This window comes from Poeciliopsis prolifica, unplaced genomic scaffold, assembly GCF_027474105.1.
Source record: "Poeciliopsis prolifica strain line A6 unplaced genomic scaffold, Auburn_PproV2 SCAFFOLD002, whole genome shotgun sequence".
Taxonomy (NCBI): domain Eukaryota; kingdom Metazoa; phylum Chordata; class Actinopteri; order Cyprinodontiformes; family Poeciliidae; genus Poeciliopsis; species Poeciliopsis prolifica.
The window spans coordinates 2695852-2717925 of NW_026562377.1; the positions used below are offsets into that span (position 1 = coordinate 2695852).

The 22074-nt window shown below is 37.3% G+C and overlaps 2 protein-coding genes across 4 annotated transcripts; one reads left to right on the forward strand and one right to left on the reverse strand.

The window, feature by feature from the left end:
- The first annotated feature begins 3535 nt into the window (after positions 1-3535).
- On the forward strand, positions 3536-18186 carry LOC129369873 (calcium-binding mitochondrial carrier protein SCaMC-1-like). 2 transcript variants are annotated; one of them, XM_055045537.1, is made up of 10 exons: positions 3536-4149; positions 7237-7363; positions 7446-7533; positions 10015-10126; positions 12242-12400; positions 13379-13531; positions 13600-13707; positions 15386-15553; positions 15625-15775; positions 17456-18186. In XM_055045537.1, the coding sequence occupies exons 1-10, from the start codon at positions 3970-3972 to the stop codon at positions 17635-17637; spliced, it is 1428 nt and encodes a 475-aa protein (XP_054901512.1). In that variant the 5' UTR covers positions 3536-3969; the 3' UTR covers positions 17638-18186. The 2 variants fall into 2 exon arrangements, with proteins under 2 accessions (XP_054901512.1, XP_054901518.1); XM_055045543.1 differs by lacking the exon at positions 3536-4149 and adding an exon at positions 7088-7155.
- A 224-nt stretch (positions 18187-18410) lies between these two features.
- Positions 18411-21460, reverse strand: LOC129369888 (transmembrane protein 69-like). 2 transcript variants are annotated; one of them, XM_055045553.1, is made up of 3 exons: positions 21355-21460; positions 20037-20081; positions 18411-19308 (listed from the first exon to the last, which is right to left on the reverse strand). In XM_055045553.1, the coding sequence occupies exons 2-3, from the start codon at positions 20079-20081 to the stop codon at positions 18589-18591; spliced, it is 765 nt and encodes a 254-aa protein (XP_054901528.1). In that variant the 5' UTR covers positions 21355-21460; the 3' UTR covers positions 18411-18588. The 2 variants fall into 2 exon arrangements, with proteins under 2 accessions (XP_054901528.1, XP_054901533.1); XM_055045558.1 differs by lacking the exon at positions 20037-20081 and having other exon boundaries at positions 21355-21422.
- Positions 21461-22074: the final 614 nt, after the last annotated feature.

Genomic DNA, 22074 nt, shown 5'->3' on the forward strand with positions numbered 1-22074 from the left:
GAATGGTTACTTCGACATCCCCAGTCAACACTAAGCGCTAAACAACTAGTAGCTCAGTGTTCCAACATCCGCAAACGGCAACTGCTATCACAACTTGAGATTGACGAGATACAACACAAATGCTACGGCAAAAGGGAGGAACCCGGATGTCAGGACTGTGGGGACTTAACTACAAGTCCCCACCCAGTGAGGGGATACACGGCCCCAATGAGCGAAACAGAGCTGAACGAGACAGCTGCTGACCTGAGAGAGAGAATCATGACCCGAATGACAACCAGGCCTCCCCGGCGCCAATTACAACGGCTGAGTGAAGTACCATCTGAAAGTCTCATTGAGAATGTGAATGCAGCATTGAGAACGATCCCTACCAACACCATAACAGAAACCAATGAGCTGATCTACAACTCAGCATCAGTGATCCTTGAGATACTTGGCTATAAGAGCAACCATGAGACCCAATACCCACCATGGAAAAGACGGTTAGAGGCTAAAATCAAGGTAACAAGGAGGGAAGTGAGCCAACTGTCAGAGCTCCACAAGGGTGCAATGAAAAGACCAGTACCCAGAAAGTACAGGCAGATGCCCATACCTGAAGCACTCGAGACTGCCAAACAGAGGCTCCAAGCCTTGTCCAGCCGCCTAAAGAGATACACAAGGGAGAATGAATCCAGAAGGATTAACCGGCTCTTCTCCACTCAACCAGCTAAGGTGTACTCTCAATGGCAGGGTAACAATAACAACAGAGCAGACCCACCAAGGCTGGAGACGGAACAATACTGGAAAGGCATATGGGAAAGGGAGGCGTCCCACAACAGCAATGCACAGTGGCTGATCTCTCTACGAGAGGACCACAGCAACCTCCCTGAGCAAGCCCCGGTAACCATCACTGTGACAGATGTCCAAGAAAGAGTCTCAGGTATGAAAAACTGGACAGCACCAGGGCCTGACATGATCCATGCCTACTGGCTAAAGAAACTCACTGCTCTCCATGAGCGAATGGCAGCCCAAATGAACCAGCTGCTACAAAGTGGGACTCACCCTGAATGGTTAACTGAAGGGCGGACAATCCTAATCCAGAAGGATCCATCAAAGGGTCCAGTCCCACCCAACTACCGACCAATAACCTGCCTCTCCACAACCTGGAAGCTCATGTCAGGCATCATAGCGGCCAAGATAAGCAAACACATGGATAAATACATGAGCACGGCACAGAAGGGTATCGGTGTAAATAGCAGAGGAGCCAAACACCAACTCCTCGTAGACCGCACAGTTGCCCGAGACTGCAAAACCCGACACACCAACCTGTGCATGGCTTGGATTGATTACAAGAAAGCCTATGACTCAATGCCGCATACTTGGATCATTGAATGCTTAGAGATGTATAACATCAACAGGACTCTGAGAGCCTTCATTGCAAACTCGATGAGGCTGTGGAAAACCACCCTTGAAGCCAACTGCAAACCACTTGCACAAGTGTCCATCAAATGTGGCATATACCAAGGAGATGCTCTGTCCCCGCTACTGTTCTGCATAGGCCTGAACCCCCTCAGCCAAGTTATCAACAAGACTGGCTACGGATACAGACTCAAAAATGGGGCCAATATCAGTCACCTACTCTACATGGATGACATCAAGCTGTACGCCAAGTGTGAGCGAGACATCGACTCACTGATCCACACCACCAGGATCTACAGCACTGACATTGGGATGTCATTCGGACTAGAGAAATGTGGTCGGCTGGTCACAAAGAGGGGGAAGGTCATCCACACAGAAGGGGTCTCACTCCCAGAAGGAACAATAGCAGACATAGAGGACAGTTACAAGTACCTAGGTATACCACAAGCAAATGGCAACCTCGATGAGGTCACAAGGAAAGGAGCCACAGCTAAATACCTCCAACGAATAAGGCAAGTCCTGAGAAGCCAGCTCAATGGCAAGACAAAATCTGTGCGATAAACAGCTATGCCTTGCCAGTAATCAGATACCCTGCTGGAATAATTAGCTGGCCAAAGGAGGAGATAAAAGCCACAGATATTAAGACCAGAAAGCTACTAACAATGCATGGAGGGTTCCATCCCAAATCCAGCACCCTGAGACTGTACACGAGCCGCAAGGAAGGAGGCAGAGGACTAGTGAGTGTGAGAACCACTGTCCAGGACGAAACAACTAAGATCCATAAATACATCAGGGACAAAGCCTCAACAGACAATGTGCTCAGTGAATGTCTCAGACAACAGGGAACGGAGGTTGAGGTGCCAGAGATACCATCATGGGAGGACAAACCCCTACATGGGATGTACCACCAGCAAATAACCCAAGTGGCTGATATCAGTAAATCCTACCAATGGCTGGAAAAAGCTGGACTCAAGGACAGCACAGAGGCCCTCATCCTGGCAGCCCAGGAACAGGCCCTAAACACCAGAGCAATAGAGGCCCAGATCTACCACACCAGACAAGACCCAAGGTGTAGGTTGTGCAAGGAGGCCCCTGAGACAGTCCAGCACATCACAGCAGGGTGCAAGATACTGGCAGGGAAAGCGTACATGGAGCGACATAACCAAGTGGCAGGCATAGTGTACAGAAACATCTGTGCAGAATATGGACTGGAAACCCCGAGATCAAAGTGGGAAACACCCCCAAAGGTGGTGGAGAACGCCAGAGCTAAGATCCTGTGGGACTTCCAGATCCAGACAGACAAAATGGTAATGGCGAACCAACCAGACATTGTCGTAGTGGATAAACATCAGAGGAAAGCCGTTGTGGTAGATGTAGCAATACCAAGTGATTGCAACATCAGGAAAAAGGAGCACGAGAAACTGGAGAAATACCAGGGCCTCAGGGAAGAACTGGAGAGGGCCTGGAAGGTGAAGACCACAGTGGTGCCTGTGGTCATCGGGGCCCTCGGGCAGTAACCCCCAAACTGGAGCAGTGGCTACAACAGATCCCAGGAACAACATCAGACATCTCAGTCCAGAAATGTGCAGTCCTTGGCACAGCCAAGATACTGCGCAGAACCCTCAAGCTCCCAGGCCTCTGGTAGAGGACCCGAGCTCAGAGGATAAGAACCACCCGTGGTGGGTGAGAAAGGAATTTTATATATATATATATATATATATATAAAATGCCTTTTACTTTCAAATAATTGTAGTTTAAAGAGAAATGCAGCGGGGACAACTTTAATCCCCTGGAGTTTCAAAATAAAAGCCCGCCTCTTTTCTCGATCTCCCCCTGCCGGTCAGACGGAGAACATCAGCACAGATGGCACAGATTAAAACAGCGGAACCGGCTGCTGTCGTCTAGTACGTTGTCGCCACCTCGTGGTTCAAACTTAGCACTGCAATGTTTTGAAATATGTTTCCTTTCGTCAAATACATAAAACATGGACGTGGAAATTTTAGTCAAAGCGAGTCAAAAGTTATTATTCTAATTGAGCTGCCGAGTGAGCTTTGGCGCCACCTGGCGGATTCTTTTGGGTATGCTGATATTTTGTGGCGATATTTGCAGCTTCTGCGGGATGGTAAAAGCAACCATAAAGTTTACCATCAGCGCATGACTGGGAGGAGTTTCAGGAACAGTTTTACGCTCCCCTGTAAAGTGTAGCTGGGGATTGTCTGGTCGTTGGATGGGTGTGTCTGTAACATGTTTGTGCAGTAAAAGAAGGAGGTCTTTCCAGACCGACCGAGCCGAGCCCTTTCCCCACCCTGCTGCCAGCCTACCTCATCCGATCCAAACTTTTTTACTCAAACATTTTTATCCATTTACTTTCCCTCTCCAGCGACCCTGTAGGAGATTCTTCTCCAGGCTGCAGCGCGGATATTGGTGTGGAAATCAGACGTTGCGATCCTTCTGCCTGAAACCAAAAGCGCCAACCGCAGCAGCCGATCTGCGAGTTTCCCCATCGCTGTTGCTGCTCGGTTCGTCTGTGCAGCTCCGCAGGCCTCGTTTTCTGAGATATTTCAAGGCTACGCCATGTATCCCGCACTGAGGAAGCTGATCTTTACGGACTGTCGGTGCGCCGAAGATCCGCCCAAGACGTACAAGGATTTGTTCGCCAAGCTGGACACCAACAAGGATGGGAAAGTGGATGTTTCCGAGCTGAAGGCAGGCCTGGCTTCAATGGGCATCCAGACCGGGAAGGGAGCTGTGCAGGTAAGGCAACAAACAATATGTGCAAAATATGTTGGTAAACTTAGTACTCAGTGGTTTTACTGCACTGTGACAACAAGATGTTTTATTCTAATTCCTAACAATGTGTCAGGAAATTTCTAAGATGAAAGGAAGAAACTTTTTGTCTTAACAAATATACCATGATCCTAATACACATGAAGGTGTATTGGGAAAAATAAAAGTACATTTTCGCCTAAAATAAACTCCAAAAAATGTAGATTAGTCTGAGAAATCTTTGAGAAAAATAAAACTTTGAAATTTATGAACATTTTCAGCTTTTGGAAATTTTCTGAAACAGAAATTTACACGTTTTTTTTTTTTAAAGAAGATGTCAGATTTTATTACAAAAATATCTACGTTTTCTAGAAATTTGTTTTCCTTTTTTTCAACTTTTCAAACTGAAATTTCGACATTTTTTTCTCTTAATTTCTGAGTTTAATCTCAAATTTTATTTTATTTTTATACATTTTTGACTTTTCAAACTCAATTTCCTTTTTTTTTCCCAGAAAACTTCTCAGATATTTGTTTTCTAAAATCTACACATTCTTTCTATTTACGATAGTCCTATAGGCCATTGCAAGAAACAAAACAGTCTTCAAAACGAATCACGTGATCAATAATCTGATGTTACCACTGGCGCAAACCACGAAGAAGACAGGAACAGGAAGTGTGTGTGGAGGATGATGACGCAGCATATTTTTTTAATGACTTATCGTCATGACAATACAGACAGTGCAGCTGATCAATGATTAGATTTTATCTTTACGCTTTTAAAGTTTTTTTGCACATTAAATAAAATTGATTATTTCCTTATTTTTCCTACAATAGAATTAAATTACTTTTTTAATGAATAGCGGCATAACACCACCAAGTTTATTGAAACTTGATCCAGTGTATTGATGGTCTGATCAATAAACTTGAAACTTGACTTTTAATTTAAACAAAAATGCTTTTGTTTGAATTAGGGCTGCACTTAATGATTATTTCAGGTATTGATTACTAGTTATATTAATAATAAAAGACAATTGCTGAAAAATATATTCAGAGCAGGAATTAAGACAGAACTGCACCATGTATAATGCATTTAAGATAAAATATTTCTGTCTGCAAATTTAACAAAAAACTTCAGGTTTCCTTTTAGTTTTAGGCACAAAAAATGTATTTTATCAATTAAAAATATTTTTGTAGTTTATGTATTTCTAATATTGTATGAAAATGCTTAAGTGTTTTGATGAAAAATGTGTAAAACATTTTTTATTTTTTTTACAGATTAATGGATTAATTGGCAGAATAATTAATTACTAAAATATTAGAGAGTTGCAGCCCTATGGGTTTGTTTTTCTTAACATAGCATTTTAGTCCAAATAATCAAACATATTTTTATGCTGGTAACTAGTTTCTTGTTGATTTCCAGTTTTCACTTCAGTGTGAATAAAAAAAAATCCTGATAAATAGACAGATATCTTCCTTATTCTTTTTTTCACAATAAAAATGGTCAAATAGGTAGAAAATAAATAATTGTTGTTAAAATAAAGGACTGATTGCATCTGTATAGGAGACCGATTCTTATGTAGCTTCATCTCACTATAAAAGAGGAGCCAAAGACAATCTGCTGGATGGGTTAGGGTTAGGGTTAGGGTTAGGGTTAGGGTCAACCCCCCCGACATGCCGTAGTGGTTTGAGGGAAGCTGTCTTGCTCCACGGCACATTTCCAGAAAATACCAACTTTCATGTAAACCATACAGTCAGACAAAACCTTTTTTTTAAGGTAACAAAATAATTCATCAAGGTTGATTTTGATTCAACGCTGTTAAAGTCCAGCAAGAACATTTTGAATTGACCTGAATAAGAAGAAATGTTGACAACCTGGAGGTGTTTGGATTCACTAATCAGCAAACTGCAGCGTGGAAATAAGAAACGGGGGAAGACAAAACAAACCAAAGCTTCACTTTAACCTTATCTACAATAAACATGTCTGCTTTGCATGACGTTGTTGCTTAAAAATACACAGAAAGCATGTTTATCTTAATGATCGCAACTATCTAGAGAAAATCCTGCAGGACCAGGCAGGATAAAAAGCACAGGAACAAACAGAAATTCAGGAAATATGAAAGACGTTCAGTCTGCAGTTAAAATCTCACTGTTAGCTGCGGGAGGAAGAATCTGCCTTTACTCTGTCAGAAGTGAGTTTTGAAGGATTAACTTGGGGAGAGTCCACTGCTCTGTGGGCCTCAGGACTGTAAAATAATAATAATAAAAAGCTTTCTGTGACGTGATAAGCAGTAATAAATCTCCACACTGGTTGCTTTCATTTTCTCACAAGACTTTTGGTTCAATTTATTATATTCTTTGATTCTAAAAGGAGCAAAAATAATGACATTTTCATTCATTATTTAAAAAATAATAGGTGTAATATGTTTAACTTAAGTAAAGCCACATGAAGTTTGCATATTTCTGATCTTAACTTATTAGGCTAAAACAATTAATCAATTATTGAAATAATTGTCAATTACAGTAATGATTGTTTGTTTATTAACTGGAGCATCAAAAGGCCACTTGTTAAAATAACAACATACTTGGAGCAGTAATTCAGCCAAAACAGTAAAAAAAAATTATAAAAAAAATAATAATAAAAATGATGTTCACTATGGGAATAATTTCTAGCAATTTAGGCAATAAAATGCTTATTTTTGTATTCAAGAAAAAGAATTGAATTTATTTATTTGCATCTAAAGACTTATATGATAAATTTGCAGAGTGTGCTCATTTTTAAAGTATAATTAATCGATTAATTGTCAGAATAAATTATTAATTGCAGTTCTTAAAAGCACAAAGCTCAGACAGGAACTGAACTCTGAGGAGGAAGTTTATCTTTGCAGTATTCTGCCTCCAAGTGGCAGGTTATGGTAACTGCTGCTTGTGTTAGTGATGGTGGAGTCGACATCTTTCTCTTCAGAGCTCAAAGCTCTGCCGTCGCCCACAGGGGAGGTCAGAAAACACTACAAAAACACCCGGGAAAACCCTGTGACGAATCTGAACAGCTGATATTCTGTGTGTTTTTATCTTTAGAAAATGATTTCCTCTGCCGACAAAAACAAAGATGATGTGCTGGACTTCAACGAGTTCGCCAAGTACCTGAAGGAGCATGAGCAGAAGCTGCGCCTGACTTTCAAGAGCTTGGACAAAAACAAAGACGGTACGGAAAATGCCTTTCAGCTTTAAATTTAAAAATGCTTTTTGAGTTTACCTGCTTGAGCTGTGCTCATTTATTCCAACAGGTAAAATAGATTACATGGAGATCCAGCAGTCGTTCGCCGATCTGGGTCTGGAGATCACCAAGGAAGACGCAAAGAAGATCCTTCAGAGGTTTTTCTGTTTGTCTCTTATTGCTGCAGTTGATTAACTGGATCAGATACAGTCTTATGTGGATTTCTAGAATTAGAAAGCTTAAAATGAAAGAGTAGCATGAAGTGAAAGGTGGAGACCAGTGTGAGGGGCTGATAACCAGGGAGCGGTGGGGGAACGCAGAGCCACATGATAAAGAGCTTCTGAGAGGCCTGAGAAGAAAACTGACACAAATACTCAACAACTCGTCACTAAATCAGATCTAAAGGAATTTCCTGCAACATTTGTGCCACTCTGATGCTCAAATGTGATTTATTTAAGTTTAGAGAGAAACTTAAATTGAATTTGACTTGAAAACGTGTTTTGATTTCTATAAAAAATGCTTGATATTGATATATATCTATTGTTTGGCTAAAAGTTTTAATTTGATAGCCAGATATGTTCATTCACCTAATCAGACACATTTTTTTTCTTCACTATCTGAAGTTAAATCAGATGAAACTTTTCTTGTTTTGGGTCAGTTATAATGATCAAAATTATTGCTATTTAGAAAATACCAGAAAACTTGGTGAAAAAAGTACTACATTATTTCAATGTAATTAACATCTATTACTTATATTTATTATTTAACAATAATTAATCAATTTTGGATTCCATTTCTCTGTATTTTTTTTTTTGCTTTTCTCAGCCTCATTCCAACTTTCTAGTCTTCTGCATCTATTTGTTTGTCTCAGAAAAAGTTTTCCTGTGGAATAATGTTGCCACAATCATGATATAATTTGCATCTGTGTGTTCAGAATGATGTGCTGTCTTTGCTTTCTGTTAGTCATTTGCATGTAAGCAAAATAGATTCATTTTGATCCCGTCTCATGAAGCACCTTCTTGCACATGTTTGCCGATTCCTTTTTTGGGCTTGTGTTAGCATTAGGACTGAAACAATTAACCAGATTAATCGCGATTAATCAGTTATTGAAATAATCATTCATTAATTTAGCAATCAATTAATCATTAACTGGAGTATAAAGACTTTAAAAACAGCCATTTACTGAAAGAACAACACAGTCAGAGCAGTAATTAGGCCAAAACTTTTGCTTTTAAGATAAAAAAAACAACTTTTCTTCCTAGATATTCACCAGGTTCAAATTGTATGAAAAAATGTCTCATATTTATCGCCTTCTCCAATTATTAGTTTGTTAATCCAAAAAATAACCAACATATCTGCTGTTGCTATAGTTAAGTCGAGCAGAAAAGGCTGCGCTTTTTGTGTCAGAAGTATTTTTTTAGCTGCAGATGCATCATTGTCTCCAAATAATCAAGCATGCAAGTAATGCTGTTATTGTCACATTTAATAAAATCTACATTTCCTTATTTTAAAAATAAATTTAAATAGTTATTTTTTGCATATTTTAATGTTTTTATAAACATTGCATATAAAAAGGCTTAAATTCAAATCTGCAAAATCTGACTAATTAGTTAATTGTCAAAATAATTATTAGATAAATCAATAACGAAAATAAGGTCATAATGTTGCAGCCCTAGTTAACCTGGACCTTTAGGAACATTTTCTAGTTTTCCTGTTATTTCCAGGTCTTGAGAGATCCACAATGTTGCTCACGTTCCAGGTTTACCTGATGATATTTTATATTTGTCTGTTTTATAAGCAGACAAATATAAAAATACATTTGACGTTTTCACCGGTTTGTTTCAACATGACAAACTGGTGAAATTCAATAGATCTACACAAAGAAACATAAAGAGGTGGTAACGTGCGATGAATGAGCGAAAACAAAGAGTAGAACAAGATGTGTGTTGGTGAGTCAGAGGTTCGGTTTGAAAACCACAGCAAAGGGCAACTTACTGAACAGACACAAAGGAATTTAAGCAACAATCAGAAACAAATATAACAACATAAAGGTTGTTTAAGGCTGAACCTAATATTTACTCTATCAATTATTCTGACGATTAATCAATTAATCAAATAAAACATAGCAAATTCTTCATTTAACCACTTAAGCCTTTTTTTTAAAAAAAGAAAAAAAACAGTATTAGAAATACATTAAAAGATGCAAATAAACAAAAGGATTTAAAAATTTTTTAAATAGAAAAAAATGTTTTATTTCCTAAAATTAAACAACAAAGGATTCCATTAGTTGTTAATAATTTGTAGCAAAAACATCAACATATGAAAAGCTCAGCACTTTCTGTTTCACTTAATATTAAGACAGCGTAGAGCTGATCTGTAGATCTTTTTTATATTCATCAATTACTTATTGAACAGCAACATGGGCTCGATAGAAAATGTGTTTATTTTATTTGACCGTCAGTGAATCTAAAACTGCCACAAGAAGAGTTCTCAGGGACACATATTTACAGACTTTTATTTGTCTTAAATTCATATATATATTTATCATTATTGAAATTATTGATTAATCATGATTAGTCCGATTAATTGTTTAATTTGAAATGCATATTTTAAATGAAAATGTTTTCTCTGTTCTCCAGTATTGATTCTGATGGTACCATGTCGTTGGACTGGAATGAATGGAGGGAGCACTTCCTGTTGAACCCGGCAACCAGCCTGCAGGAGATCATTCGCTACTGGAAGCACAGCACGGTAAGAGTAGCCATCTTGTTTTTCACCAACGACTAAAAAGAAATCCTCCAATCACTGAAATCTGACATTACTCCGTTTTTGTTTACATTTCGTGAAGAAGGAAGTTGCGCTCAGTGTCTTCGTTAGAGGTTTTTATGTCGTTTCCTTCAGTGGTTCTTGATGCAGCGCCCCCACAGGGCAAGGAGGGGAAATAGTTTTTCAAATGATTTGGTTCATTTGACTTAGTGCACTAAGAAAGAAAACTTAAAGCAGCTGAAAATGTAACAAATGTTACAACTTTGGTCTCCAGTTGAACTGAATCTACCAGATTATCAGTAGTGAAAACACCTTTTATCTACAAAAAGGAAGGAAATTAAAGGGGCAGTTTTATGTGCTTTCACATTGCCATTTTATAGAATAATGAAGTAACTGTGTTAGCTTCAGTGGTTATAAAAATGCTATACATATCAAATATGATTTAAAGGGAAATTGACTTGGTAATTTAACCCTTGAAATTACCTCTTTATTATCTTTTTAAATACTCCTGTTCTTTCTAAAACTCCCAACATGGCTCCTCTATTAAACCTTTGTCAACATTTTTACCAGCATTTCACTGAGAAATAGCTCCTGTAATAAGCTCAGCAGATCCACAAGTTGGTTGCTAATTGCTGCTGGCTAGTCTGAAGGAACTGAGTGGGGGAGGGCTGCTCTGTAATGCAGAAGCTCATGCGCCTTGAAGGCGGAGCTAGGTCCAACAAGGCGTTCAGCACGACTGAGTGGTTGGTATGGAGATTAAACAATTTCTCAAACATGCATGAAAGAATCAAAGCAAAACTCTTTGTATGTTTTTGATGAGGGAATCACATTATAACATGATCTAAAGCTAAAAAAGTAGATTTTTTTATTTCCCCTTTAAAGGAAATATATTTGGTTGTTTTTCTACGTCTAACAATCCTTTATGATTATATATCTTGATTTTGGTACCTTAGATATTCCACTCATTAATTTATTTTGCTCATAAACTGAAATATCTTGAATTTCTTATAAAATACTTGGGCCCAGAAACAGAGCTGCCCGTGTCTAATCTCTGATGCTCACCGTCTCCGTTCAGTGTGGATAAATCTAAACGCAGCCGAGATGAGCTAATTTCAATCTGACCTGCATGCAGATTAGCCCTTCAGAGGGATTTGGAAGGGATGAGGTGAAAGGAAGAGCAGAAGAGTAGGCATGAGGAGCCGGGACTGCAGAATAGATCCTGGCTCTTTATTAGAGTCGTGTGAAGAGAAACAGGAACTTGGTGGCTCTGTTGAAGGCTTTGGACGGCCATGGCTCTGCTGCAGCAACATGCTAACTGGTTTTTACTCGAATTTGAAGATGGAGGAGGGCTCTTTGAGGTGGATGTGGTAGGTTTTCACAATCTGTTGACAATCCTCCATTAAATGATAGAAACTATAAATTCAGCCATTTTCAGTGGAAAAATAATTTATTTTAAAAAAAGTATAAAAAAAATTTCAGCATCTTGTTACTGCTTTTGGAAAGTCTAAATTTGTTGACTTGAAACTTTTTTCTTAATTTTTTTTATGTTAATCTCAAACTTATCTTTTTAAAAAAAAAAATCAAATTTCTACTTTTCAAACTTAGAAATGTTTTTTAATGTCTTTTTTTCCCTGAAATATTAAAATTTACTTGTTTTTTCTAAAAAAAAATTGAGTGCCTTGGTGGAAATAACTCATCAAATTAGGCCATCATAATTACTATTATTTGTACTTTATTCTCCTAATATTACAACTTTATTCCGGTAACATTAAAACTTCATATTATTTTGATTTTATTGTTGAATCTTGTAACATATTGTCATGCCTTTGTAACATTATGACTTTATTTAGTAAAATAAATCTTAGCCTGACCTGTTTGGCTTGAATTCAGAGTCAACATAAATACAAACTCTAAAACAAGATGGCGACCTTTGGAACACAAGGAGTGCATTGGGGGAAAAAAATCCAGAATAACCAAAAATTAAATGTTTGATTGATTGAAATCTCTTTATTGCCCATCTCTAAAACTTTGACTTGTTTATGATGGAAACAGTTGTGAGATTGAAATCAGATTTAATGAGAGTGAACGTGTTTCCTCCAGGTTCTGGATATTGGCGACAGCCTGACCATCCCAGATGAGTTCACAGAGGAGGAGAAGACAACGGGTTTGTGGTGGAAGCAGCTGATGTCGGGGGCCGTTGCTGGAGCCGTGTCCCGCACAGGAACCGCACCGCTGGACAGAATGAAGGTCTTCATGCAGGTGCGTCACAAGCAGTTCTTTATTGGGCCTTTCAACATAAATTATTGCTTATTATTGTGTCCAATAATTCCAGGGATCAGCTCTGATCTTAATATTAAATTATTTTTATGGAAACAATTAATCTAATCGATTGATAGCCTCGGTTTGCTGTCTTTTAGTGATTTAGCCGCCGTCCAGCAGAGGGCGCTGCTCGCCATTCTTAAGCGCAGCCGCGCGAACAGAAATTTAAAATGGCGGCAGGATTATTCCAGGGCGGGAAGGAGAAACGGCTCAGAGTTCGGTGTGTGATGCAAGATGCGCTTTATTCGGTTTTATTTGGAAAGATGAGCTCTAGACAAACTCCTTACTGAAATGTTCTCCCTGATGGCGCTGATTCAGCCGAGCTTCATGACGGAACAGCGTCAACTTCTCATTTAAAAATGGCTGCTAGCCACGATGGTAAGGCTGCGATGACAGGAAGGCGCAGGAAAGTTCTGACAAAACAAACAAACAAACAAACAAAAAACAACGAATCCCAAATTACGAGGTTGATTTTGAGGGTTGTTGTGACTTAAATCAGTTTCTGAAGGGAAGTTTTAAATTTTCTTCATGCGCAAACAGACGAAAATTCTGTATGAGTGTCTATTCGTCGGTAATTACCGTAAGTTGCATAAAACGGTGCATTGTAGATTAATCTTTTTTCTTTCTACAGTGGTCCTAATATACTACTGTTTTCCCCCCACATATTTTATTCTTTTTGTGTTTCATTTATCTATTCATCAGTCTAAGAAATCCTTGTTTTAACGTATCTTATAAATTTGTCAAATTTATTAATCTGGCAATTACTATTTTCTGTTTATTCATTCAGTGTTTAACACAAAATATTAAAAAGATTGGACCAATCAAGGTTAGATTAACCTAGTAATCGATAACTTTCATCCTTCTGGGTGAATCTGCTTTTAGGAATCAGCTTTAATTCTTGTTTTGTTTAATCTGCAGGTTCACGCCTCAAAAAGCAACAAAATCAGCCTGGTGGGAGGCTTTAAGCAGATGTTAAAAGAAGGAGGGGTAATGTCTTTGTGGAGAGGAAACGGCATCAACGTCCTGAAGATCGCCCCGGAGACAGCCATTAAATTCATGGCATATGAACAGGCACGTATTTTTTATAATTTGCTGAATTATTTTGCGTATTTCAGATACTTACTGAATTGTCTCCTCAGTATAAGAAGCTGCTGGCCAGTGAACCGGGGAAGGTCCAGAGCCATGAGAGGTTCATGGCGGGATCGTTGGCTGGAGCCACGGCGCAAACTGCCATCTACCCCATGGAGGTGAGCCAAGATGGACTTACACCGCAAAAACAAAGTTTTACCAAGTATAAATATCTTACTGCACTAGAAATAAGGCAAAACCAACTTACAAGTAACTTTTCATCAAGATACAGGAGTCAATAATTACTTAATGTTATTTAAAAAGTGCTAGTTTCACAGACAGTTTAATTATAAAATTAGAAAATATCTTATTATAAGTGAAATAGTCTCCTTTTGGAACTAGTCCTTTTTTAAAAAGATCCATATTAAGGAATTGTTGACTTAAAAGAAGCTTATATTTTGTTTAAATGTACTTATAAGTTAGTTTTTTCTTATGTCAAGTGCACTTAGATATTTGCATCAGAAACTAGATAAAAAAATACTTGGTGAAATTGTATGTTTTTCCAGTGTAGGAGTCAATTTCCAATTCTTTGTGATCTCAGTTTGTGCAGGTTGAACAAATATGGCAAATTAGGTTTTCAAGTAAATTTAAAATGTGCAAATTTTGACCTTCCTATCACAAAAACAAGTCATGCTGGTTTGCTGCAGTAATTCACAATACCAATAAAAAAAAACAAACTCAAGAAGATTTTCATCCCAGGATTTATACTTTGAGGTATAAACTATAAACGTTCTCAGTGCTTGAATGATTCAACCTGATGCATCAACAACCAGAAATTATAAACTTTATTCTTGTAACATATTTACTTGTTCTAATTGAATTATCTTTCACTTTTTTTCATCATAAATTTTGAAAAGTGTCCAGAGAAGATGCAAATGTTCTGTTTCTGGAAGTTTTATATCCGGTTGATTAGAATATGTGGAAGTCAGAAAGTTGCAAAACAAGTTCAGTGTGACACATTTCCTTTCTACTTCAAGTCGGGCTTTTTGTTTTTATTGTACTTCCCTAACTTATTGTACTGAATATGTGAATGGATAATTATCCAAACAGTGGGTAATATCAACAATTTTCAACCTCGAAATTCAGAAATTTCCAAGTTTTTCTTGAAAATTCTGGCTCTTCTTTTTAGTAAATGTTCAACTTTTGAAACTACAAAGTCTCATTGTGGTTTCTAGCAGCAAGTTTTTAACTTTTCAAACTTGGAAATTTCTTTGTTTCATCCAGTCACATTTTTAGATTGATTTCAGAATTTACATATTTTTTTTCCTAACAAATTTAAACTTTTTAAAATCAATTTTTTTTCCAGAAAGTTTCTTAGATTAATCTAAAAATTGATGGGGTTTTATTTTAGAAAATGTTCAACTTTTCAAACTCAGAAATTTCCAAGTTCTTTTCAAAGAAATGTCTAAGATTATCCTGAAATTTTAGGGGTTTTTTTCTACATTTTTGACTTTTGAAACTCACAAATGTCTTTTTTTTCCTCAAATTTCTCTGATTAATCTTTCTGATTATTTTTGTACTTTTCCGATACATTTCCAGGTTTCTTCCAGAAAATTTTAGATTAAGCTCAAAATGTGTTTGCTTCTTTCAAATTTTAGTCAGAAATGTTCAAGTATTTTCCAGAAAACTTAATAAATTGATGTCAACATTTTTGAAATTTCCTGACAGTCTTTCAAGTTGAAAAACTTTTTCTAGACTATTTCTGAGTTTTATGTCAAAAAGTGAGTTTTTTTTCCAGGAAGAAAAAAAAAAACTGAGCCGCTTTGCTGATCGGTCATCTGGATCTCGTCTCTTCAGGTGATGAAAACTCGTCTGACGCTGAGAAAGACGGGGCAGTACTCAGGGATGTTCGACTGCGCCAAGAAAATCCTGCAGAAGGAAGGAGTCAAGGCATTTTACAAAGGATACGTTCCCAATATTCTGGGCATAATCCCGTATGCTGGGATCGATCTGGCTGTGTACGAGGTTTGTTCCGATAACTTGGATAAATTCAATCTGTAAATAAATCAGGACTGATGTTTCCTCAATCCCAACAGAGCTTAAAGAACTTCTGGCTGTCCAAATACGCCAAAGACACAGCGAACCCAGGGGTTCTGGTGCTGCTGGGCTGCGGTACCATTTCCAGCACCTGTGGTCAGCTGGCCAGTTACCCGCTGGCGCTGATCCGCACTCGCATGCAAGCTCAAGGTAAAGGAAAATAACTTGAATGCAATAAATATGTAGCTAGAAATATAAATATCCCTTTAACTTGTTGGAGACAAGTTAATGAACATTAAGAGAAGCAAAAAAATCCACTAAAATATAAATATATTTTTTTATTACAAATGAAGTTAATTCATAATTAGAATGAAATCATACAAGAATAAATTTGTAATGCGAGAATAATCACAATATTTTAATAAATACAGTTGTTCTTCTATGAGAATAAAATTGTAATATTATGGGAATAAAGTTATAAAAACTTTTTTAAAATGTTTTTGTTATTTTCTTAACATGGCCCTACTACTCCCTTGTAAACTAACTAGCGTTTGTGCAACTGTCATGGTTAATTGCAAATTTATTACCAGTAGACTGGATGAAATTCATACATTTCTGTGGAGATATTGGTATAAAATTTCTTTCTTAATGATCTTAAAGTCTTTAAAAGTTTCACATTGGAGCTGGTGAAATAAACCCTGAAAAAATGCATCATTTAAAATCCAATCTGAGTTTTTCTTATGAAATTATTACGCGCTACAAATTCACAGATGTTAGTTGGCTGATTGTGCAGCCGTGTTAAATGGATCGTCTTTCAAATAATTCAGATTTAAGGAAGTTTCTAGAAGAGCAAAATGTTCTTGTGAACTCAAAACTGTTTTAAATTAGGATTAGGGGCTTAGTGACGTAAGCTGAGGTTCAGCTGAGGATGTTTTTAGTGTCATGAAACAGAACCGGTTCTTAATGGGTTTTATCTTCACTGCCTGTTGTGCAACAAACACAAAGTCGGTAATGGATTAAATCAGGATCTCTGCTTCTACTTTAAATTAATTCATAATTTTATGTCTATTTTTAATGTGATGTCCTTGAAATTGGGAAATAAAATATATATTTTTCCTCCCTGTTCATCAATACATAATTTGAACATGAAATTGAAAATGTATAACGTGGATTAACCACTTCCATCTTGGAAATAGTGAATTAATTTATAAGGAACATTAATTTTCTTTACTGTGCATTGAGGAATCTAAGTAAATATTTTACATAAAACCACTTTTATTAGATGTTTAAATAGAAAACATTTAACATTTTCCCACATACTTGCATATTTAGAAATTTATGCATTTACAATTTTGTGTTGTGTATATTTTTGATTTAAATGCTTAAAAAATCAGAAAAAAACAAACTTAAAGCCATAATGTTGCATGCTTCATTTAGTTCATTTATTGATCCCAAATGGATATTAAATTTTAAGGAAAGGGGTAATATGAGAAGACAAAGCTATTTCATTTGACTATATGATCAATATGACTTTATTCTTGTAATTTTGTTTACACATTTCATTAGCACAGACTATATCATAGTGGTGGGCATTGCTAATTAAACGGTTATTTACATTAACTCTAAAGCACCGATCATAAATAACTCCAACAACACTAAAATGCCTTACCAACATGGTATTTAGTGAAAGCTAATGCTAAAATGCTAACAGTAGTATTAAAGTGAAAGCTCTCATAGTATTTAATGCCATAGCTAATGCCAAATTGCTAACATTATGGTAGTTCATAAAAGCTAAAATGAAAGCTCCAACATGGTATTTAGTGGAAGCTAATGCTAAATTGTTAGCTTCGTCCATGTTGACACCCTCCATGTGCCTCTCCGTCTCCGCAGCGTCTCTGGAAGGCTCTGAGCAGCTGCCGATGGGCCGCATGGTGCAGAAGATCCTGGAGAAGGACGGCTTCTTCGGACTTTACCGCGGCATCCTGCCCAACTTCATGAAGGTGATCCCGGCGGTCAGCATCAGCTACGTCGTTTACGAGAACATGCGCTCCAGTCTGGGAATCCAAAAGTAAGCTGCAGAACCCTCCAGCTGCAGCCATTTTTACTTTCCATTCACACTCCCCATTCTTCAACTTGTTTACCTGGAGGTCACTAGAGGTCACGCAGCTGAACTCCTGTGGAGGATTTAAAGTGTCAGCAGCACTTTAAAAATCCTGCTCGCTGGTTACAATGCAACCACAGCTTTAAGCGCACTGACACACTTTGGGTTAAATAACCTTAAATTGCTCAGAGAAGGTTGATGTAAACAGAAAACCTGTTCAGCCTCCATTGTTTATTTTACCTTTAATCAAACTGCGTCAATTTCGACTCTTATCAGAAGTCCGAGCCATCTCCTGCTGTGTCAAAACCCCAAAATTATGCAAGATGTCTCTGAAAAATTAAAGTGCAATACTTTATCCCTTCAGGAAAAAATTGACAGCAGGATTTTTCCAAAGAGATATGTGGGATTTATTGCACCTTTAAGTAAAAGTACATAAAAATGTGCCTTAAGTCTTTTTTTATGTTTTCTTTTGCCTTTGGTTTATAGATGATAATGTTTACAATAAACATCTAATTATGAATTAAGTTGTGAGCAGTTTTTTTTTTTTAAATATCAACAGACATGACAGACATGAACCTCAGTTTACGTCACTGAGGTTTAATGTGACAAACGGAGGCGAGACATAATCTCAGAATGAATTCAATTCAGGCAAAAAAAATTAAGGTTCATACTTCACGTAAATACTGAATTAAGTTGCCTAAAAATCCTTTTTTATTGTAAATATTTAAAACATTAAGCAAAGAATATCATTGTTTTTCTTTATTTAAATCCAATATAGTGAAATCAGGATGAAAATATGGCATTTTTGCGCCACCTAGTGAAAACTTCTATACTTTTTTTCTCTCAGTAGGTATTTTCTGAGGTTTTTGGTGAAAATGTCCTCCTCTGCCCCAATGCGTTGTACATGAAACATTAATATGCTTCAGAAAAAGTACTTCTCTGGAAACGACCCGCTCATTAAAAGCGTTCCGAGTAGAGAGAAGAACGCCGTCACGGTCAGGATGGAGCGCTGCGCTTTGAACCAGCTGGGATACGTCGGCAGCAGAGAGAGGTCATAGTGCAGCGAAACACCGAGTCCGATGATGACCATCATGGCTGCCGGAACAAGGCTGTCGCTCAACAGCATGGCCGCCCACGCTAACAGCGGCGGAACCACGCTGTTGGCCAGGTTGATCCAGTCGGGTTTGGCCGGGCTGCTGTCGGGAAGCGCGAACCCCCATCGGGCGCCGCCCAGGAAGGAGACGATGGCGGCGCCATAAGCCAGCTGGGCGTGGGCCAGCTCTGGGTAAAACGTCTCTGTGGTGGCCATGATCAGAGGCGGGGAAACGAAGGGGATGAGCCCGGCGAAGCCCAGACACAGCGCCGGCTTCGGACCTTCCCACAAGCCTTTTATGTCATACCGGAGCAAGTCCAGTTCCCGGGGAGGCGGTTCTGGTTGGTTTCGTTTCTTCAGCCTCGCAACAGATGAGTGGAAATGTTGCGATGTGATTAAAGCGTTCAAACGCGGAGTTTTCTGGGTGACGGAAGTGAAACCATGAGGTTGTAGTCGTCTGAAATCATCCGGGAAGAAACTAGAGGAGAATGGCGACCCGGTCATGGACGACGACCGCCATGTTGGAGGACAACGAGCCCAGAGGGAAACCTACAGGAAATACAGGTTCTGTATGAGTGGTCAGCCCTGACGGCCAAAATCATGTTTTAAGCTACGGAGGAGTTTTAGGGATATACTTAGAAAAAATTTTATCAAGAGAAAAAGGTCATAATATTTCAAAATTAAAGCCACTGGAGTCATAATACTCAGAATAGTAACATTTTGAGATAAAAGTTGTGAGTCACTTCGAGATTCAAATCAGTATGACAAGAATAAAATTTTAACTTTATAAGTCAAAATATTGTTAGAACAAAGTCAAAATAATAAAGTTGTAATATTACGAGAAAAAAGTCATAAGTATTATGACATTATGAACTTATAATATTTATAACTATTCTAATACCGTCTTTAATCCCAAAATATGAGGATTAAAGTTTATTATGGAGAATAAAGTTATCCCAACTTTATTCTCATGTTATTTCTAGTTTATTCTCATAATATCCTTGAGTTTTTTAATATGACTTTATTCTTGTAGTTTTGCTTTTAGTTTGGCCCTAACACTCTTCCGTACACTAAAAAAAACTTAAGCTTGCAAAACGTTCTTGTAACAACAGTTACATATTTGTAGAAAATCAATCTGTAGAACATTGTAGATTAAAAAGTGTTTTTCACAAATTTGTTTTTATAGGATTACAAAGTCACTTAGTGGGCCGTACTTTGAACATTTATGTTCTAAATTCATCTTTGAGCCAAACCAGCTGTGAGGACGGATCTCTTACCCTCGGTGTTGCCATGACGCATCTTCTTAAAGCGACAGTCAGCATCTGAGGCGAAAAAAGTTTTACTCAGTGATTCAGAATCACTGTTGGAAAGTCAACGGACATCTTTTTAAAAACAACAAAAAATCTGCAGATTTTTTGTTGTTTTAAGTCTGTTGTTGGGTTTTTACTTGTATCTACAGATTTTTTGTATTTCGTGCTTTTACAGTTTTTGTCTTGACTTTTTAATTTATGTATTTTTTTTCTCGAGGTGCTTTCCTGTCAGGCAAAAGTTTAAGTCGCTCTCCGCCATCTTTGTTACGTTCCGACTCTTAACGGTTAATGCTAACTAGCCGGCTAGCTAGTGTTCTAGCGGCTATCCTGGGTAAGTGCGAATTTATCGTTACCTGGACGAAGTTGGCACATTTCTGTGGAAATCAAAGTATTACATTTCACTCACTGTGGTCTTAAAAGGATCTCTAATAATTTATTTATTTATTTCCACAAAACCTGGTTGAGACCAAAGACTTCGTGTGGTTCTTTGGTCTCAATCAGCCACCATTTGGGACAACAGTTTTGTTTAGAGTTTATGTTTGATATTTAAAATATCTTCCAGTTCCACAGTTAATGTTAATTAGAAATTTAAATATATTGTTCCGTGAGAGTGGCATTATGCCATGTCTTCTGCCCTTCACAATAAGAGCATACATTCTGGTGCGTAATATATACATTGTACCTCTCACATTATCATTTTAATTGGGACAATTTTAGTTTTTACAAACTTTTTAAGTCAATTTTTTAATTATCTGAGAAACTGAATTTTGGGTTTTTATTCACTATAAACCACTAAAATCAAAATGAACAGAGAAATGTCTGTAATTAGGCTATGTGTTTCACTTTTTGAACTAAATTACCTAAATAAACGAACTTTTCTTGGATAATAGCTGTAATTATGATGAATACATGCCGACTTAAACAGTCAATTCTGGCAAAATCCCATTTACAGGTAACCGTGTTTATGTAATCTGCTGAATTATTTCCTTGACATTTAGAGAGAAATTCTGAGAGAATTTATAAATATATCACTGGAAACTGTCAATGGCGAGAAAAACAAGGCGAACTGGAAGTGACAAGAAACTGTAGAACATTGTTTGAAACTTCGGGACAAATGGTACAGAGAAAAAAAAACGCATTCAGTATGTTTTAGATTTCTAAGAGAATCTCATTTTCTCCAAAACAAGATTCAACAGAAACAACACAAACCAATCAGCTGCAGATGCATAACTAAACCTCGAGTATTTACATATCAAAGTCCAATAAACTTAGCTGCTAAATTTACCTTTGTTTCAGTCTGAATACTTCATGTTTTAAGCTTTTCTTCGGGGTCATTCAGCAGGATTTTACCCTGGTACGCTGTTTATTTCTTCCGGGCGCATCAACTTCCACAACTTAATAGTTCCGCTTACGGACTAGGACGTGACATCGATGTGGCGTGTATTATCAAAATACACATAACAAAAACATAAATTAATAGGATTATTTATCACATTAATATGTTTTATTGTTATAATTCATGTAAATATTGATCTGAATTTTTCATTGGTACATTTTTTAACAACTTCAGTGATATACTTTTCTTCATAATGACTAAAAAACAATTTAAACATGCTAATTATTTAAACTTTGTGGGGACTTTCCCAGATGTTTTCAGCATTTGTTAAAACCACGTTTGAAGATCTCAGCAACCGTTGATCTAAATGAAACAAAAAGTCAAAAAACTTAATTATATGCTGTCCAAAATTATCACACTGACATGTTACTTTCAGTAAAACAATAAACTATTTATTAAAAAACTGCAATGACTTAATAGACTGTTGCTTTTATCAAGATTAGAAAAAAAATAATGAAAAAAACAACATTTTTTTCTGTTTCTTTTAATTGCAACTTGTTTTGCTTTAACAAAAGATGCAGCTTGCATCTGGCTGCCCGGAGACACGAAACCTTTAATAGGAGAATAAAGTAAATATATGAAAATTCTCTTACTAGAACATATTCAGAC